At 31.4% G+C, this 19,994-nt stretch overlaps 1 protein-coding gene across 5 annotated transcripts in view; it reads right to left on the minus strand.

Moving 5' to 3' along the window:
* Window positions 1-19,994, minus strand: part of LOC136028701 (RNA-binding protein 25-like) — a 110,739-nt gene that overhangs the window by 20,213 nt on the left and 70,532 nt on the right. For all 5 annotated transcript variants that reach the window (XM_065706532.1, XM_065706533.1, XM_065706536.1 and 2 more), the window contains 2 exons: window positions 12,159-12,299; window positions 3,350-3,486 (listed from right to left, as the gene is read on the minus strand). In XM_065706532.1, coding sequence (XP_065562604.1) covers window positions 3,350-3,486; window positions 12,159-12,299 — 278 coding nt within the window. The remainder of the gene's footprint in view (window positions 1-3,349; window positions 3,487-12,158; window positions 12,300-19,994) is intronic.

The following is a 19,994-nucleotide window of genomic DNA, read 5'->3' on the forward strand; positions in this document are numbered from 1 at the left end:
AGTTCGTCAAAACGAACTATTTGAAAGCAGAAGGGAAAAATCGATCCAGCGTACTTATGTAAGGGGGAGGGACCTATAAATTTTTATTTAAAAATAAGACACTTCATTAGTACCATACTTAAGGACTGTAAGCTTTAAAAACTTAAAGAGCTATAGACAAAACCTGCAAACAGAGGGGAAGAGAGGAAAGAGGAAAATTCCCTAAGATATTCCTGCATAGGTTCCCCCAAAGAAAAAACTACGCAGTGCATTAAAAGTTCACTTTTTTCTAGCATCGATGCCCTTTCCTAAAAATTCACTGACCTCTTTCCTACTTCAAGGGTCGGAATTGTGCGCACCTATTACTGTACAGAAGCTTATTTTTAATCTTTGAACACAATGGGGAAAGATATGAGAGAGGATCTACAAACATTTATTGTTTTATTGCTCAGGCGACAATAGGGCTTTTCAAATCAAATAGCTATGATTCAAATAATTAATTCCCACTCACACGAAATCGTTTTTTTCATAATACACTGCCGTTTTTCTTTGTATCTAATGAATCTTGGTTATGAGAAAATATGTGGCCAGAAATGTGCAGTAAAACATTTCACAAAATGAAAGGAACAAACACTGCTACAAAAGAAAAAATTTCAGAATTTTTGATCAGAATTTTTTCGTCTGAATTTATGCTATATCACTGAGTATATCAGCGAGTCGTTACCGATACTTCAATGAAAAGTAAAAAAATGTTCGAATAATTTTTATTTTACACATAATTGTCGAGGCTCTCCTTAAATTGTTGGTATTTCTTTGTTTGAAAGTTTACCCCCCACCCCTAAAGAAAATCCTGGATCCCACCCCCCTGTAAACCAGCATAAAAAGCCAAATCTTTCAATGTATTAATTGATATTCAAACTCCTATTTTTATTGTTTATAAAGGTTTCTAACTCCTTATTTCACTTTAACTCCTGATAAGGTACAATATTCTTAAAACTGAGAAAACACGTGGTCAGAAATGTTCCGTAAAACATTTCAGAAAATGAAAGGCACAAACACGGCTACAAAAGAAATATTTCAGAATTTTTTCTTCTAGAATTTATGCTATATCACTGAGTATGTATAAATAACAGTCAAACCAGTCGTTACCGTTACTCTAATGAAAAATAACAAATTTTCGAATAATTTGTTAATTAATAATTTATCCTAGAGTAATAATTAATAGATCATAATTAACGAATGAAGAGTAATCTAGTAAGAATTATCTTACCAGAAGAAGAGAGGGAGGAGGGACGGAGATAGAGGGGATACATGGGGTGAGAGAGAGAGAGTCTACAAGAATATACTAGGAAGACTGGTTAGATATTTCCCCAAGTTAAACCCCTTTAAGACCAGGCTCTTAGGAATAGCTTTAGCCAAATTTCCACAGCTAGACTGGATAGTTTTCAATAAAAAAAAAGTTGCGAATAAACTTTGTCAAAGGTTTTTCTATTATGTTTTTATCATTACAGTTACTTGTTTGTGACGTTTCATAGTTACAGGTGTTAGGAAAAACAAGGTTAAGATCAGAATAACATTTCCAAACTTTTTACCATATAGTTTTTACCCTACTAAACTAAAAACATAATGATCATTCAATATAATATACATATATATATATATATATATATATATATATATATTTATATATATATATATATATATATATATATATATATATATATATATATATATTATATATATATATATATATATATATATATATATATATATATATATATATATATATATATATATATATATATATATATATATTATATATATATATGTAATATATATATAATATATATATAATATATATATATATATATATATGTATATATAATATATATATATATATATATAATATATATATATATATAATATATATATATATATATATATATATATATATATATATATAATATATATATATATATATATATATATATATAATATATATATATATATATATATATATATATATATATATATATATATATATATATATATATATATATATATATATATATATACATATATAGATATGTAATGAATTTGCTGCTAAACTATTCAAGCTAGAAACGCGGAGTTTTTTTCAAATTGTTTTTCAAACTACGCAGCCTTTTTTGTAGAAGGGGCTATTACTATTATTTCAAAAGAAAATTACTACTACTAACAGCTCACAGCAGCATCAAACCACCAGAGGCAATCACAACAACACACACTCTTCCTCAATCCCAAACTACTTAAAGCCTTAATCTTTACACCCTCCCAAGAAGTTCCCTTTTAATTTAAATCTTTCCTTACGACATCCTCCTCCCACCCCAATTAGGGACGACATGCTTTCATTTTGACGACCCTGCACTTCTCAATCATTAATCTAAGAGGGAAAATTTAGTCGACACACCCTCAGTAACTTATCTCTAACTTGATAACCACCATATTTAAAAAATCACTTACTACACATTAAGCACCTGGGGCATTATTATGTTTTATCCTTTAGTACTATCTCTAATTCTTCCTCACAAAATAAATCTTCCTTCACATCTAAAGTGTCACAATATTTTTCCTTCTTTTCTATATCTTTTCCTGGAAGTCTATCACGGTTTAGCGCATTCTCAAAATGTTTTGCCATTCTCTCTGTAATTCTTTTCTTCTCACTAATTGCTGCTCCGTTCCTATCTTTTACATGGATTTTCTATTCCCTCTCAATTTATTAACATGCCAATACAATATTTTATGCTACTTTTTATTATAATTTTATCCATGGCCTTCACTTCACTCCTCCTTAACTAATGTTTTAATACTTTCTCCACTTTCTTTTCTGTTATTCTCATACGAATTATCACTGAAATATTTCTTGTACAAGCCCCCCCCCCCCACGTCTTCTTTTAGACATATAGCATTTTCACTAATATTCCTAGTCGCGTTCCTAATTTTCTTCCCAAAAGAAAAAGATTACTTATAAAATCTTTTAGATTCCACTCCATTGAGTAACCAAACAAATTTTACCTTTAAATATATATATATTTACATATTTATTGCAAAATTTGTATAATTAAATATATGTGATGCACATATATTTACATGCAAATATGAAAATTATGATACATATTTCAATGTACATTTAAAATACGCACAATAAAAATAAATTAAATTGGAGTGCGTTTTAATCTATTTATCCATCAAGTGAAATTGCAGCTTAACTATTCAAGCTAGAAATCTGAAAATGTTTCAGATTAAAACAAAGAAAAATATTATTATATTCAAATTTCGCAGCTTTTTCGAACAATAATTCATATCTATTAGTAAAAGAAAAACTGCTTACAACATCTAGGAGACTCCAGTCTATCGAATAATCAAACAACTCTTCCTTGCTAGTAGGTATCTTTTCTATTATACTTTTCACGTGTTTCTTCTTTTCATCAATTACCTTCTCAGATTTAATTGGCTTAGGCTCATCATCTGAAGAAGAAGAACAAGATACGAGTAAGAAAATACCAGTTAGAAAAAGAATCCACCTCCTGGCAATCTTTTAAGTAGATGGAAGGTCAAGCTGATGATAAAGCAAATTAAAATCTGTATTTGAGAAACAAAAACTCCAAAATAAAATTGGCTTTCTTTTTCGATTCTTTATTTCTATATTTATGGAGAAGACAAGCAGTAAACGATTTTTAATTTTTAAGCTTTTTTTTTTTTTTTTTTTTTTTTTTTTTTTTTTTTTTTTTAGGCTAACCAATGTTTGCTTGTGAAAGATGTTTAGTAAACACATTTTGTTTATTTTTTTCAAAACCCACATTTCCTTACTGAGAACTACTGTAATGTTTATAATTATTTATATTATTGCGTGTTCAGAACATACCGTACAAGCAGGCACGTACCCAGGATATTTTCGGGGGGGGGGTCAAAAATTCAAGGGGGAGGGGGGACGATAAAAAAAATCTTTTTGATAGTCTGAATAAGAAGTAGCCAAAAATCAAAAAGAAATATCCCCCCACCCCCTGAATCCTATCTTAACCTCTCCCCCTAAGCACCAGCCTACGTACAAGTTGAAGTATAGACTTCTTTATTTACAACGTGGCTTTTAAAATTTTTGGGAAAAAGCTTGTCATCGCGAATTTATTTGTATCCTCTCATTTATTCTTTTCATTACTGGGTTTCGATTACTGCTAAGTAGTGTTATAGGGAAAAAGGCTGCGCATTCTGAGGGATATAAGATACTATGCAGTATCTGAGGGTGGATACTACAGCAGAGGGTAGTATCTGGGGAAACTACCCTCTATAAGATACTATCGCATATGATGACATTGAAACAACTACTATTTATAATTTTAGCACATAAATAATAAAGAAATCGGAACATATAAATAAGTTGCAAAAAGAAGAGGGATCCATTAAATAATAATAACTTGTTAGCACCGTCTTTCGTTACATTACAAAAAGGTAATAAATGGAGAAAGAAACAAAAAAAAAGAACAAACAAACGACAAAAAAAGAAACAAACATACCAAAAGATTAATCATTGAATATACCTTGAAGCGACCAACATATGTTACAAAGAAAGAAATCCCACAAGAAACTTAAATCATTATTATGACGCAAGATCTATCAGTCTACCCAACCATATATATACCCAACCCCAACAATATATACCAACCATATAAGCAAAAAGTCGGAAATTTTCTTACACCGATCTGCAAATCGAACTAATAACTCCTCCATATTACCACATATATACCAAATATACATATATACCAATATATACCTACATATATACCGAAGACACGTTTTCTTTGTAATAATAGATATATTCTGGAATCACAGAGAAAAACAAATAAAGTACTTAACATGTCGGTAAAATTTGACCCTTTTTTTCTTTCTTTTTTTGTTAGTTACAAAGAAGGGATTCCCAAAATGGAACTATGAAAAACACATGCAATGCAAACATAGAGTACGGAATAAAAACATAGAGTGCATATATGTACAAATGATGTACTGCAAATCCATTAACCGGTTTTTATTTAGTAGTCACTTGAAGAGCTGCAAATGATCTCCCCCCCCAAAAAAAAATGTTTATATTTTTGGGAAGATCTTAGATGAAGTGAGTTTTTGGTATTTTTAACCAGTCCTTAGGTACAAAATCTGGAACGAACCATCGTTAACGAACTTCTAGTCCACCAGATTTTGTACATACTAGACATAGTACCGATCTGCTTCATCGTTGAAGGAACGAACCAAAGACCCAGGGAACAACCGATCGTTAACGAACTTTTAGTCCACCAGATTTTGTGCATACTAGACATAATACCTATCTCATACATAGCTGAAGGAACGAATCAAAGAACCAGGGAACGAACCATCCTTAACGAACTTCTAGTTCACCAGTTTTTGTACATACTAGACATAGTACCTATCTCATACATAGCTAAAGGAACGAATCAAAGAACCAGGGAACGAACCATCGTTAACAAACTTCTAGTCCATCAGATTTTGAACATACTAGACATTGTACGTGCCTCATTCATTGCTGTAGGAACGAATCAAAGAACCAGGGAACGAACCATCATTAATGAACTTCTCGTCCACCAGATTTTGTACAAACTAGACATAGTATGTACACCCCCGGGTTCTACTATCTACATATTTAATATATATTCTACAGACTAACCAACCAATACTTTATAATAAAGAAAATAATTTGAAAACAAAACTGAAACTCAAACTTTAACCAATTAGAATCAGGCTTGTTTTGAATTTTTCTTAGAAACATTCCGTATACGGTCAACTGAGACCTCGTGCAACTGAACCCCGTTAACTGAATCCTCGTGCAACTCAATCCCTCCCCCTCTCTAAAAAACAACAATTTATCCTTCTGTCTTATTTATTTGAAAATTCATGGTTACAGCCCTAGCTTCACAATAATAGAAAACCGTGGCCCGTAGTAGCCAAAATCTTAAAAATACGTAAAAAAAAACACACTGTCTCATAAGAAAAATTTGCCGTTAATGCTGATTCTTCAATTGCAGCTATTTTTTAGGTTCGAGTTGATAGCGAAATTTTACTGAGGGAAAAAATTTATGGTCTCATTTTTTCTGGTTTATTTTTCCAGTGCCAATAGGTCACTAGAACATCTTAGGGAGCTGTTTAAAGTCATTTGAAAGCTAATAGCCATATTTACTCACTATTTATAATTTTGTCATAGCAACACCGACCATTTCTTGAGTTTAAAGACTTTAAAACATAAGTGGTATACCACTGAAATCTCCATGATCGGAAACCCTTCAACTGGTATTTAAATCCCCCTCTTAAATACCCCCTTACTAGTCCCCTTTGCAAGTGGAAAATAAAAAGTTTTGAAAAAACTAACAAGTGGAAAAATTCATTCATATTCAAAAGTGATTCATTAATGACAGAGGCTATTTATTTTCATATTAACACTATAAGTAATTACGAGACCAATTCCTAGGAATTTCGATAAAGTACTTGATACACAGTCGTCTCTTCTTTTTCTTTCTTTGAAGGAGGGCTAGTTAAATTGGGTCGAGCTGCAAGGGGGTTCAGTTGAATAAGGACCCAGTTATACAGGGTTGAGCTGCACGGGGAATGAGCTAAAAGGGGATTCAATTACACGGGCTTCAATTACACAAGGATTCAGTCATACGGACGTTAAAATTTTCTAGTTCTACTGAGTAGCGCTAAAAAAAAAATAGAAAAGGGAAAATAGTGTCCTATGCTTCAAGCTTTAAAAGTGTGCTTTGATCAACTGGTGATTTTTTTGTCAAGTATTTTCGTAAGCCAATCATATAACTCTTCAAACACATGCTAGAACGGGGAGCCAAATAATCACGCTTTCTTTACTCATCGCTACATGTGCCCGCTGTTGCTATGTCAAAACTTGAGCGATAAGAAAGAACATACAACCGGATTGGCTTCTTTTATATAAAATCTTACACCAGGAAAACAGACAAAACATTTTTAGGCCCCAACAATTACTCCAAGCAAGCTCTCAATTGCAAGCAAACTATCTGATTGAGCTTTATACAAAGCTCAATCAAATCATTTATACAAAGTACAAAAAATAGTTGTTTTCCTGATTCATAACACATATATTCTGTCGTTTCTTAATTTATATTTTTGATAGAAGACGTTCTGGTAACAGGATTGTTCTATCTTTGTCTTATATCAAGGCTCAGATAAAGATGAAAGGTATCAAAAGTTTGTATGCTTTTCAGGAAATGAAAATCCTTTAGGAAATGAGCTTATCTATAATAAAAGAATAACGCTTTTTCAAGGAACTAGTATCGAACGAACAAATTAGCTTAGTCGAATAGGACAAAAAATATTTTTAAGATATCATAAAAACAAAACTGGAACCTATAAAAACATCTATGTATAAACAAATAAGATATAAATTAAAAACATATATGAACACATATAATTTTTTTTTTTTTTCAGAAGGCAGAAAAATAGCGAATTCACAAAGTTCTTTCGAAGAATTAAATGTCTTAATTTCGTTACGTTGGGTAACGAAAAGATTGATCAGGTGGGCAGCTTCACTTACCTAGGTAGTATTATTAGTAAAGACGGTGGGAGCAGTGGAGATGTTAAAAGTAGAATAGCCAAGGCTCAGGGCGTTTTTTCAGTTAAAAAAGTTTGGAAGAACAGGACGATAATTTTGCATTAAAAGAATATTGGAAGCTACAGTGATTACAGTGGTCAAATATGGCTCTGAAGCATGGGCGCTCCGAAAAGCAGATAAAAATTTACTTGATGTTTTCCAGAGAAATTGCCCACGGATTGTTCTGGGTACCCGACTGACTGACCGTTTTCAAACAGTAGGTTGTAAGAAAAATTTGGTTAAATCCCGCTTTCTAGGGCTATGGATGATAGAGAGGTTGAGATGGCTAGGCCACGTTTTGCGGATGAAAAATGACAGATTTGCCGAAGATTGTTCTTTTTGACCATCCGTCTGGGGCTAAACGGAGAGCAGGTCGTCCTCGTCTGCGATGGAAGGATGTCATTAATAAAGATTTAAAGTAAATGGGAACTTCCTTAGAGGGTGTAAAGAAGAAGACCTTGAATAGATTAGAGAGGAGCGTGCGTAGCTGTGTTGGCTTCAGGCGGCTTGGTGCTGCGGTGAGTTATTAGTAGTAGTAGTAATCGATTTGTGAAAAAAATAAACGATTTCTGATAAACTTAATAAATGAATTAATTTGGTGACTATAAATGTAAACATGAATTTTAATGGTGAATCGAACAATTCAAGAATTCTACATTAATGAAATATGAATAAGGCGATATTATCTTTTTATATAGGTTAGAATAGACCTTACTTGGACTGCTGAACTCTTCCTAGAAGTTTCATTCAGCTTGCTTATCCACCTTCTAAGATTTTGCGATCCTGGTTCAATGTCAACTCTTAGGAGGCTATCAGATTGTATGTAATATATATATATATACATATATATATATATATATATATATATATATATATATATATATATATATATATATATATATATATATATATATATATATATATATATATATATATATATATATATATATATTTATATATATATATAATATATATATATATATATATATATATATATATATATATATATATATATATATATATATATATATATATATATATATATAATTTATATGTATATATACATATATATATATATATATATATATATATATATATATATATATATATATATATATAAATCGATTAACTACATCGGTTGCATTATAAATGCTTTCAGAACAACCCTATAATATTTAAGCGTAAACAACGGAGGATTAGGGAAGGGACAGTCCCACTCATATAATTTTTTCCTATAGTCTTAAAACTTACTTTTTTAGAAATTCAACAAAGTAATGAAAGAATGTTTATCCTTTTCCCTGGTTATTTCTTGATTAAAAATTAAGCTTTTTTTCTTTCTTTTTTACATGGGCTACAAAATTTCCAAAAAATACACTATAAACATTGACGGAGGGGAAAATCTTAGAAGACAGTTTATGCGCGCAATTTTTCCCTCCTTTTAGCATTTAAGTAAATTATTTTTCTTTATCTTATTTTTCTTTATTGTTTTACAAAGTAGCTTTATACGAAAACTTATCAGTGTCAATAGTTTACTCTTTACACATTATTTTCTTACTATTTTTACTTCCTTTTTTCGTATTAACTTGTTTACTTCCTTTAGTTTGCAATCCCTTTTACTTTTTTTACTTTTCATTTCCTTTTACCTATGCCTTTACTTTTTTTTAATTTACTTCTTTTATTTACTTCTATTTAATTTTTACTTCCTACTACTTTTTTTTACTTTCAGTCCCTTTTACCTTTGCTTTTACTTTTACTTCCTATTAGAAACGAAAAAAATTTATTCGCTTAATTCCAGTTTCATAGAAAAAAAATACTTTAAATAAATTCAACAGATGATCAAAAGTGGGACTGAAGAGAACTTCAATGCCAAGTTCAAAGCAGCCCAATATCCTTTCTTCATTGAAAGTATTCAACTAGCAAAACAGCTTCACAAAAAAGTTCATTTCAGGTTAATGAAACTAAGCACCCTTAGGCTTAGAATTCCACTTCTTCTCCAGAATGAAGATTTAACTGCAGGATGGATTGTAAATTCATCTTCTAGAATAAACTAATGGAGTTGACAAATCTTTGGGCAAAAAAAGAGGGGGGGGGGAATATTTACCATTTTCGTATTTTACAAGAAATCAAAATTAATGGTTTTAAAAGGCCAATGATGCCATTTTAGGGCTCTACATAATGGGTGTATGTGTGGTAGAGGTTGCTTTAGACCCAAAGCTAAAATCTTTCCATATAGCACTATTGCTTATTAAGTTTGCCTTCTTTTTCATTTGCTGTTGATGTGTTATTTTTAACCTCCTATGCATACATTTTTTTCTGCAAACTTTTAAGCTGGAAGAATAGACTACGAAATTTTTAAAGATTTTTTTATTATAAATTTATTAAAAAGTATTGTTAAAAACATTAAAAAAAATTTACATCCTCACAATCCGTCATGTTGGATTAAAGTATTGTCATTTTACCATCGTTGTTCAACAAGCAACAAGGACGTATCCAAGATAGTTGTTCGGAGAATTATTTTTGTCGGGGTGGAGGGGTGGATTCTGATTTTGAGTTTCATTTTTATGTTAATTGTGAAGGGCGTCAAATGAATTTTATTATTAATAAATGATTTGTTTTTCGGGGTGGGCTCAAACACGCTAGTGTGTTACAAGACATATTTTGAATGTAAGTGGTAACATTTATTTTGTTCTTTAGTATTATACTATTCTTTAGTATTAGCTATTGTGTTTTTGCCCTTTTTTTATAAAAAGGGACAAAATAAAATATCATTTTGCTCAATTTGGTCCCCTTTTGATGATGCAACCCTTAAAGACAAAATTTTAATAAAAGGGGAAAAATAAAATTTTATTTCGTTCGATTTGACAACCTGAGAGGACAAAGAGGCACTGTGGCTAAAAACCAGCCTCAGTTACGTTAGGGTTTATCTCGGATACGCGTGCACAGCTTGACATCTGCAGTGGCTAAGAACCAATAAAACAGACATGGGATGGTATAAAAAAGAGCCGTCATGCTTGCACGCAACTATTCAACACTCAAAGATACCCTGACACAAGTCGGCTCTAATTCCCTTGATAGTGGTAGATGTATTCATTTGGGCTAAACTGTTTCAACTCTCCAATTCATTGAGGTTTATTAACTGACCTTGAGAGCCCCCCTACTGAAGTACCCAACGCAAGACTAACAAATCAAAAAGATTTATCCGCAATTATTGATTTAGCCAGCTTCTAGTACCGAGTAGATGTCAAAAATATTTTGTGAATTAGTTTATTCAGCATTTTAATGGTAATGCTTTAGGAAGCGTGTGATTTAGTTTTCATGGATTTGAGTGTGAATGGTATAGTATTAATTTGTAGGCTGTACATTGAATCTTACAGCATGGCTGTAGTATTAATTAGTTAGCTGATCAATTAGTTAATTAATTACTGAACCAACACTTGTAATAGTGTTAATATTACAGTATGCTCAACGTACCTGCACTAGTGTTCACTATTTTGGCTAATAAGGCATCTTATTTAACCACCCAAATTAGCCTGTCATTAAATGGCACAATGTACAATCCCCCGAATCGTCGGATAACCAGCAACACTAGGCATAAATGACATCAGGTAAAAATTCTCAAAATCGGTCATTTTTCTACATGAAGATTTAAACGTCAACCATAAAATGAGTCTTCGTAGTAGGATCATTGCCAAGGTCTTTGACACTATTGATTTCGCAAACAATCAAGTGGCGTTACCACTTGCATTAGTCAACTTCTTCTTCTTCGTCGCTGTTGCTTGCATACCCAGGACACCACTTGCATTTTAACATCAGGATTTTTTAAAGTTTCTCCATCAATTCAAATTTTTTTACGGTTACCGGGTTAGCCATATTTGAGATAGCTTCTATTAGAAAAGGGATATTCACCGTGAGAATTATTTATTTTTTGTAGAAATAAAATATTATCAGAAAACAATTACTGCTTTAGAAACCTGAGACAAAAACGAATTTTTTTTTTGTAATTAAAAAACCAAGAGCAATGGTTTTTGTAGATTGATTTTAAGCCAATGGGAAAATTCTTTTCCACTGGCTGATAATCAGCCTATTTTTGGATTCTTAATTATTATTCCATGTTTTTTTTTTGCCTTTACTCTATTATTCTGTTCTATTTCATTCTTTTTTATCTTTTATTTTATTGCTTTTTTCTTTATATACTTTCTTTATAAAACTTTTCCATTATATACTCAAAACGTATTTAAATTAGACCTACTACAAAGAACAGTACCAATTGATTTTTGCCGAAAAACCTTGGCATAGCGCAATAAAACCAATAAGTGAACATATAAAAGGCAGCTAAAGGATCTATCGAGTGAATAATACGTAAAAAAGACATTCATATCCAGTATAACTAGAAAAAAAATAGAAGTCAGCCTTGCTTAGCATATACTCGGAATCAAATTATCTAAATAGAATTTATAAAAATATCTAAAAATTATCTAAAAATTTATCTAAAAATCTAAAAATTAATCTAAAACCCTACCTAATAAAGTCAACTTCTTCTTCTTCGTCGCTGTTGCTTCATCTTCTTCAGTATTAAATACTTCACTTATGTCCATTTTCTTCTTCTTCTGTAAATTGCCCAGGGAAGTGGAGGAAGTAGACGGTGTCAGCCTTTTTTCACCTACACGTAAAATAATTGTACATTTGATAATACTTTTCAACTAACAAACAAAACTGACGAAAAACAAGGATTAAACTAAATCCGAGAATAAGAAAAAAATGGCGGCAACGGTTGTTTGAGCCCTAGTTCCAGGGCCATGGACGCAGGTGTTATCTTTCTTAATAATCACATTGTCTCTAAATGTAAGAATGCCAATAACCAGTGTAAAAATAAGTTTTGGCTAAAAATTATTAATCCTCCTCCTCTAGCTGGCCCCTTCCCTTCCTGGAGAATCTATTTTGCTACACTTATACTCGCACGCTCGTAGAAACGGGTGAGAATATAAATAAAGAGAAAACAAGACGAAAGCTTAACACACTGAAATTTATAATATAAAGCGATAAAATAATACAATATACAAATTTGAAAACAGAAATGTGAAAAAAGTAAAGAGAAATTTACCGAACAGTTCGTAATAACGAACTGTAAGTAAGGAGCGAATCGACCCAATAGTAACCGAAACTCTAATAAACGGAATTTTGAAAAAAATAGATAAACCAAAAGAATTGTCTTTTTATCCTGACTACAACCATATATAAAATTCAATAAGGTTAATGTTGTCCATCAAAAACTATGAGCCTAAGAAAATCTAAATGATTTTTGAAAAAAGGGGGGAAACACCCGAAGTTTGACTTTTTGCCCTATTATTTCAGAACAACTCCTGAAATACAAGGTCCATTTAACTGGAATAAAAAGTTTTTTTAAAGCACTAAAATTAAGGAGGAGGGGAGTGTGTAATGCTGCTTTTACGGATGTATTAGTAGATAACACGACCGCACACAGGTAGAAACGAGTTTCAAACAAGGGGTGATAATAGTACAACACTCTCAAGACAATCCATCGACACTTTTCAAGACAATCCATCCACCGATACAACAATGCTGGGTATCAACACTTGAGGTGTCTTATCAGCCATCAGACAACATTGTACTTAGTTATTAAAAGTCATATACAGTACTTCCTTGCAAATACGTCACTATTCGAAATTTCATGCATGGTGTACTGGTAATGCCATCTTTCAAGAAACAGCAAAAGCCTATTCAAGGCGCTTTCAAAATCCTTCAGTTCGATAAAGCAGCTTTTTGGGACTATTTATATGTCAATAATTTATAATTTAGAACCTACTGTACAAGACAATAAAAATCAGAGTAATGAAATTTAAAGGATAACAAAAGGAACAAATAGAACAATCAGTAAGGAAAAAACATTGGACAGGCCTTGAAATAGCTCAAAATTTGAAATAACAGACTCGGATGGTTTCTCGTGCAGTGAGGCACTCTTGTCTTTATATTCAGCATTAAAATTTCCCATGGAAAATTTTCCGAGGGAAATTTTCCAACGAAAATTATACAAGAGGGAGGGGGGTCTGTAAGTTATACATTTTGGACATTCTTTGATTAGTATTAGTTATTGGGATTATAAGGACATTCTTCGAGGGGGGATTTTCCGTGGGGGAGGAAGGAATTTCCCGGGGAAATCTTTCCGAGGGGGGGGAGACATTCAGGAGAAAATTATCCATGGAGGGGAGGGGGATTCCTGACATGATTGGAAAAACCATCAGAAATTAAATTAAAGAGCAAAAACAATTTAAATGAAAAAATGGAGAACTTTGCAGGGGGATTTTTTTTTAAGAGGGAATGGTACATTTTCTGTTCTCATACCACAGTGGCAAATACAGTAAAATACCGAAATACACTTGGACAGAGGGGTTGGATTTTTTTATTTTTTTATTTTATTTTATTTATTTTTATTTTATTTATTTTTTTTTTTCTTCTTTTTTTTTTTTTAGGAGCATTGGAAACAAACCAGATACAAAAGTTGTTGCAAATTAGCGTTTTTACAAAAAAACAATAATTTAGTATTGTTTCATCAACCATTAATTACTTACCTTATTTTTAGTTAGTTATAATTGAAGTTTGTAATTATTTTAGCGTCAAACAGGCCTAATCTATAGTTTTTTTTTTTTTTTTTAAATTATTTCAACAAAATAAGTAGTACATACCGAGAAAAAGTCATAATTTGCCGGGCTTCTATTATATTACAGTTTTCCAAATTTAGGGTTATTTATTTTGCAAAGGAAGCAAGGAAGATTTAATTGAGTCATCTATTTTCTCATCCTTTTACATATGGGGAAACGGAGCAGTATATACATTTTCATCTAAGGACCATATAACATACTGCCATTATTTATGAATATAAATCCTATGTTCAGACCATAAACCAAAACTGTTATAAAATTTGACTATGATATAAGGAAATGGGAGCCTAAATAGAGTCAAGTTCACATAAGCCACATCCCTTATTTAGGAAGTCAACTTCAAATGAAACTTTAGATTGGTAAGGGGAAAGACGGGGAAATTATTCGGGGATCTTAACGGGGATCTACAGTTAAGTCACAGCACCATGTAGTACAAACCCGTTATTTATCAAAAACTGTGTTTAGACCACAAGTCACAACTTGAACCAAATTTGACAATGACATTGGGAGAATACAATTTAAAGTGGAGTAAAAGTGACAGAATATACTGTCCTTATTTATAAAGTACATTTTAAGTGTCATTACACATGAGGGAAAACATAATCATAAATCTAAATTTGCAAACAACTGCACAATTACATTCTTTTTACAATTACTACAATTACTTCTTTTTTTTCTTTTGTATGGTACTTTGATATTTTCCATTTTCCATGTCAATGTCAGGTTTTGTGTGAGTTATGCATTATTGTCTTTAAATTGTATTTTCCTGCATGAACAATAGCTCTTCGCTATTTGTTGACTTTACTATGACTTTACTATGCTGTACTATGTGTGTTGACTTTACTTTACTATGTTATATCTATATATATAAAAATAAGTTGTCTGTCTGTGGATGGATGGATGGATGGATGGATGGATGTGTCAGGTGACGTCACCTGAAAAAACTGGATTAGGTGACGTCAAAACTGAAAAAACTAAAAAAAGGCAAAAACTACAAAAAAAACTAAAAACTAATAAAAAAAATAAAAAAGCTAAAAAACTAAAAAAACTATAAAGGTAAAAACCAATAAAAAACTAAAAAAAAAACTGAAAAAACTAAAAAAAGGCAAAAACTACAAAAAAAAACTAAAAACTAATAAAAAAAGTAAAAAAGCTAAAAAACTAAAAAAACTAAAAAAACTAAAAAAAGGTAAAAAACTAAAAAAAATAAAAAATAAAAAAAAACTAAAAAAAAGGAAAAAACTGAAAAATAAGCTAAAATAAAGGTAAAAACCAATAAAAAACTAAAAAAAAAAGGAAAAAACTAATAAATGACGACACTCAAAGAGAAAGCGACCAGGACAAAAGGAATGTTCGATTAGCAAACGAATGTATATACAGACCGGTACACCGGGATACAAATGACGACCGGGACACAGGGAATATAAATAACGACCGGGACACAGGGACACAACTACAACGGGGACACCGGGGGAAACAGGGGGATATAAATGACGACCGGGACAAAAAAACTAAAAAGAAATAAAAACTAAAAACTAATAAAAAAAACTAAAAAATCTAAAAATCTAAATAAGCTAAAAAAGAAAAAAAAAGGAAAAAAATAAAGGAGAAAAACAAAACTAAAAAACGAATGTATATACAGACCGGGACACCGGGATACAAATGATGACCGGGACCCGGGACACAGGGAATATAAATGACGACCGGGACACAGGGACACAACTACAACGGGGACACCGGGGGAAACAGGGGGATGTAAATGACGACCGGGACACCGGGACAGGGAATGGTCGATTAGCAATCACCATCAACAAAGCTCAAGGGCAATCATTAGAATCATGAGGTATAGATCTGAATACAGATTGTTTTCCCATGGACCATTATATGTTGCATGTTCAAGAGTCGGTAAACCTGACAATCTATTTATATGCAAAGACAATGGGACAGCAAAGAATGTTGTATATTCGCAAGTTTTACGTAGTTAAAACCATATATATATATATATCTATATTCACAGGTGGGACATAGGGACACAACTACAATGGCGCGTAACTATTATGGCGCGTAACGACTTACGCGCGCGGGGGGGCTTGGGGGGGGCGCGAAGCGCCCCCACCAACTAGGTGTTGGGGTGGCGCGAAGCGCCACCCCAACAGCTAGTATTAAATATAATATATATATATATATATATATATATATATATATATATATATATATATATATATATATATATATATATATATTATAATATATATTACATATTAAATATAATATATATATTATATATATATATATATATATATATATATATATTTATATATATATACATATATATATATATATATATATATATATATATATATATATATATTATATTTATATTTATATATATATTTATATTTATATATATATATTTATATTTATATATATATATATATATATATATATATATTTATTTATTTATGTACATATATATATATATATTTATATATATATATATATATATATATATATATATATATATATATATATATATATATATATATATATATATATATATATATATATATATATATATATATATATATATATATATATTATACTTAAGAGGAAGCCAAATTTACATTGGAAAATTGAGTAGAATCCAAAGTACCCCATAAAGGCCATGCATTGTTTTTGGTTAAAATTACCAAAATAAGATTCACAATGACAAGGGCAAATAGAGTATTATTTAAAATTCCCAAGAAAATTGACAATGATATGAGAAAAGAGGTATTCAGAACAACCAAAAATTTGACAAAAAATAAGGACCAACAGAAAGTTAAAAATTTCCGTAAATGTGACAATGACATGGGGAGATAGAGTAGAATCCGAAGTAGATTCAAAGTACTGCATAATGGTGAAATATATGGTCAAATTAGCAAAAAAAAATGAAAACGACATGATGAAAGCTGAAATCAAAATTCCATAAAAATATGACAATGATATGGAGAAAGCGAGCGGAACCTACAGCATAGTAAAGTCAACAAATAGCGAAGAGCTACTGTTCATGCAGGAAAATGCAATTTAAAGACAATAATGCATAACTCACACAAAACCTGACATTGACATGGAAAATGGAAATTATCAAAGTACCATACAAAAGAAAAAAAAGAAGAAGTAGATACTTAGGAAGGAGTTGATGGCCCCTGCTTTTGCACCATGAGTGGAGATATGGATGCGAATGTGAGTCATATGAGGGGTGAGTGGGAAGAACTGAGTGATTGTGAAAGGACTTCGATGGAGATTGCAAGTTTGATCAAAAATGGCTGGCAAATATAGTGAGGGGAGAGTTGAAAGGTTGGGACAATTTCTCAGGTTAGTAATGGAGCACAAAAAAATATATTTTTTGTAATTTATGCGATGTTTTTGCTTCTACAGTGTGATTTGACTATAATTAAATTTCTCATTTTGTACTGTCTTGGCCCTAGGGCTTTTAGGACAATAAGTTATTATTATTATATTAAGACACTGCCATTATTAATTTACAAAATTACTTAGTTAGATCCCAAGTCGATACCCACACAAAACTTGATAATAAATCAAAAGAATATTTACAAGTCCACTACTCACAAAATACTTAAGACTTATGAAACAGACACACATCAAAATTAAACGTGAAAACTTAAAATCTATTTCATGACCGACTCAGTCATCGACAATTGTACTGATCAGTAACGCACGCGGGGGGGGGGGGGGGGGGCACGCCTTACCCTCCCCCCACCCCCTATTCACAAGTGTTCTTGAATTTATGGGAATCATAAAACTTATAAATATTTTTTTTATTACTGGGATCCTTCAAAAAGAAATGATGATAAAAAAAATTAAATAACAAACACTGTTTTGATAGTTAGAAATAACATTATCTCACGTTTTTTTCGTATTTTTGAATGAATTTTGAATTTTTTCTTTTTGAATTGGGGTGGGGGTTTCTTCTCTTCTTTATTTAAATGTCCGGCCTTCATTACACTGAGTGAACTTGTTTCCTACATTGGGACAAGTTCAAGATCACAGAGCTTGTCAAGATCAAGATCTGATCATACAGTAACTGGTCAAAGAGCCTGTCTACAGAGACATTCTTAAAACCATCAGCCACCGTTCACGATCAAGAAAATCATCAAAAGAAAACTATTCAAAAATTAAAAATATATAGTTGAGATGACAATTCAAGCAAATACAAAAGGCTTTCTAGAATAAGTTATCAAGTTTTTCAAAATTTATTAATTGCTCATACAGGAAATCAATTTTGTTGGTGTTATGCTGAACTTTTCCATACGTGACATAAACTTACGTAACGTGAGATTCTAAGCAGAGCTTGGTTCTTTCTAAGCAGAGATTGCCTACGTTGCGGGCAAAATTTGCTCCATAAGACTTAATAAATTACAATAAATTCCTAAGTTGTGCTAGTGTTAAGTAGCATAATGCTAGTGTATAAATATCTTACTATTGCATATGTTACCGTGAATGTCTGAAATCTGGTTAATGTCGACATTCGCCGGTGAATGCCCGAAATTCACTGTGTCTGCTTGGATTCAATTAGCTTTTCGAGTCAGCTTTTTAGTCTAATGCAAGATATGATGGTAAAAGTTAAAGACAGGTTAGATTAGGTTAGGTTAAATTTGGTTATAAATACTGGAAATCGTTTAAAAACCTAAGCTACCCTAACCCAGCCTAATCTAACCTAACCTGTCCCCATCAAACCTTGCATTAAATCGAAAAAGTTGACTAGCAGCGCTGACTAAATCCATGGAGAAAAACAAAGGCATTTCGGAATTTAAGCTACCGGGAATACCTTTGTGCGAAAAAACTTGTGAAATTCTTCACGGTTTATAACTTTGACTGCACAAGCATGTTGTAGCTTCTCTATGTTTTACGGCCGCAATAATTTAAGGTTCATTGCATCCCTCATTGTGTTCTATTTCAACAACAGACAATTTTCCTACTAATTTGTTGCCTAGAGGCTTGACTAGTTTATCTAAAATGGGCAATTAGGGAGGCCTTGAAGCGGATATCAAGTTAAATTCGGTTTTAATTGTCAATTATATATTGTTTGTCTCTTCAAAAGTCATAACATCGACAAATCATTATTGTCATTGAAAGGCAAGACAAGACTGGATTGGCTAGACAAGGCTTGAAAAATAAATTGAACCTATTTCCGATCGTCGAACAGTCATGTCCAAACCACATTATAGTCAGGTTTGTTATTTTTGCATCTGATGCCAATTGAGCCTGATTAAATCAAATTATGCACGAGTATATTTTCTTATTTAAAAGAAATGTACTAAATAAACATTTCAAAAACTAAGAAACTTTTACTATAACTTCTTAATTGAAAAACTTCTTGATGATTTTTCCCCATAGTGGAGCAGTTCTAATTAGTGAAGTATCCTTATTTGACAACACTGACAAGACAAATTCTGCAGGCCACTGCTGGATCACTTGTTTTTCGTTTTTTTTTTTTTTTTTTTTTTTTTTTATCTTGGGGCATAGATAATTACGCATCTTTTATGACATTGGGCATTTTATGACATTGGCAGAATGCATTTTGAATGTACATTCTGGCTAAATCTGCTTTTGGAGCGCAACATTATTTTAAATTTAATTTACCAAGTTTATTTTTTATATATATTTGTTTATTA

This window comes from Artemia franciscana, chromosome 7, assembly GCF_032884065.1.
Source record: "Artemia franciscana chromosome 7, ASM3288406v1, whole genome shotgun sequence".
In the NCBI taxonomy this organism is placed as follows: Eukaryota; Metazoa; Arthropoda; class Branchiopoda; order Anostraca; family Artemiidae; genus Artemia; species Artemia franciscana.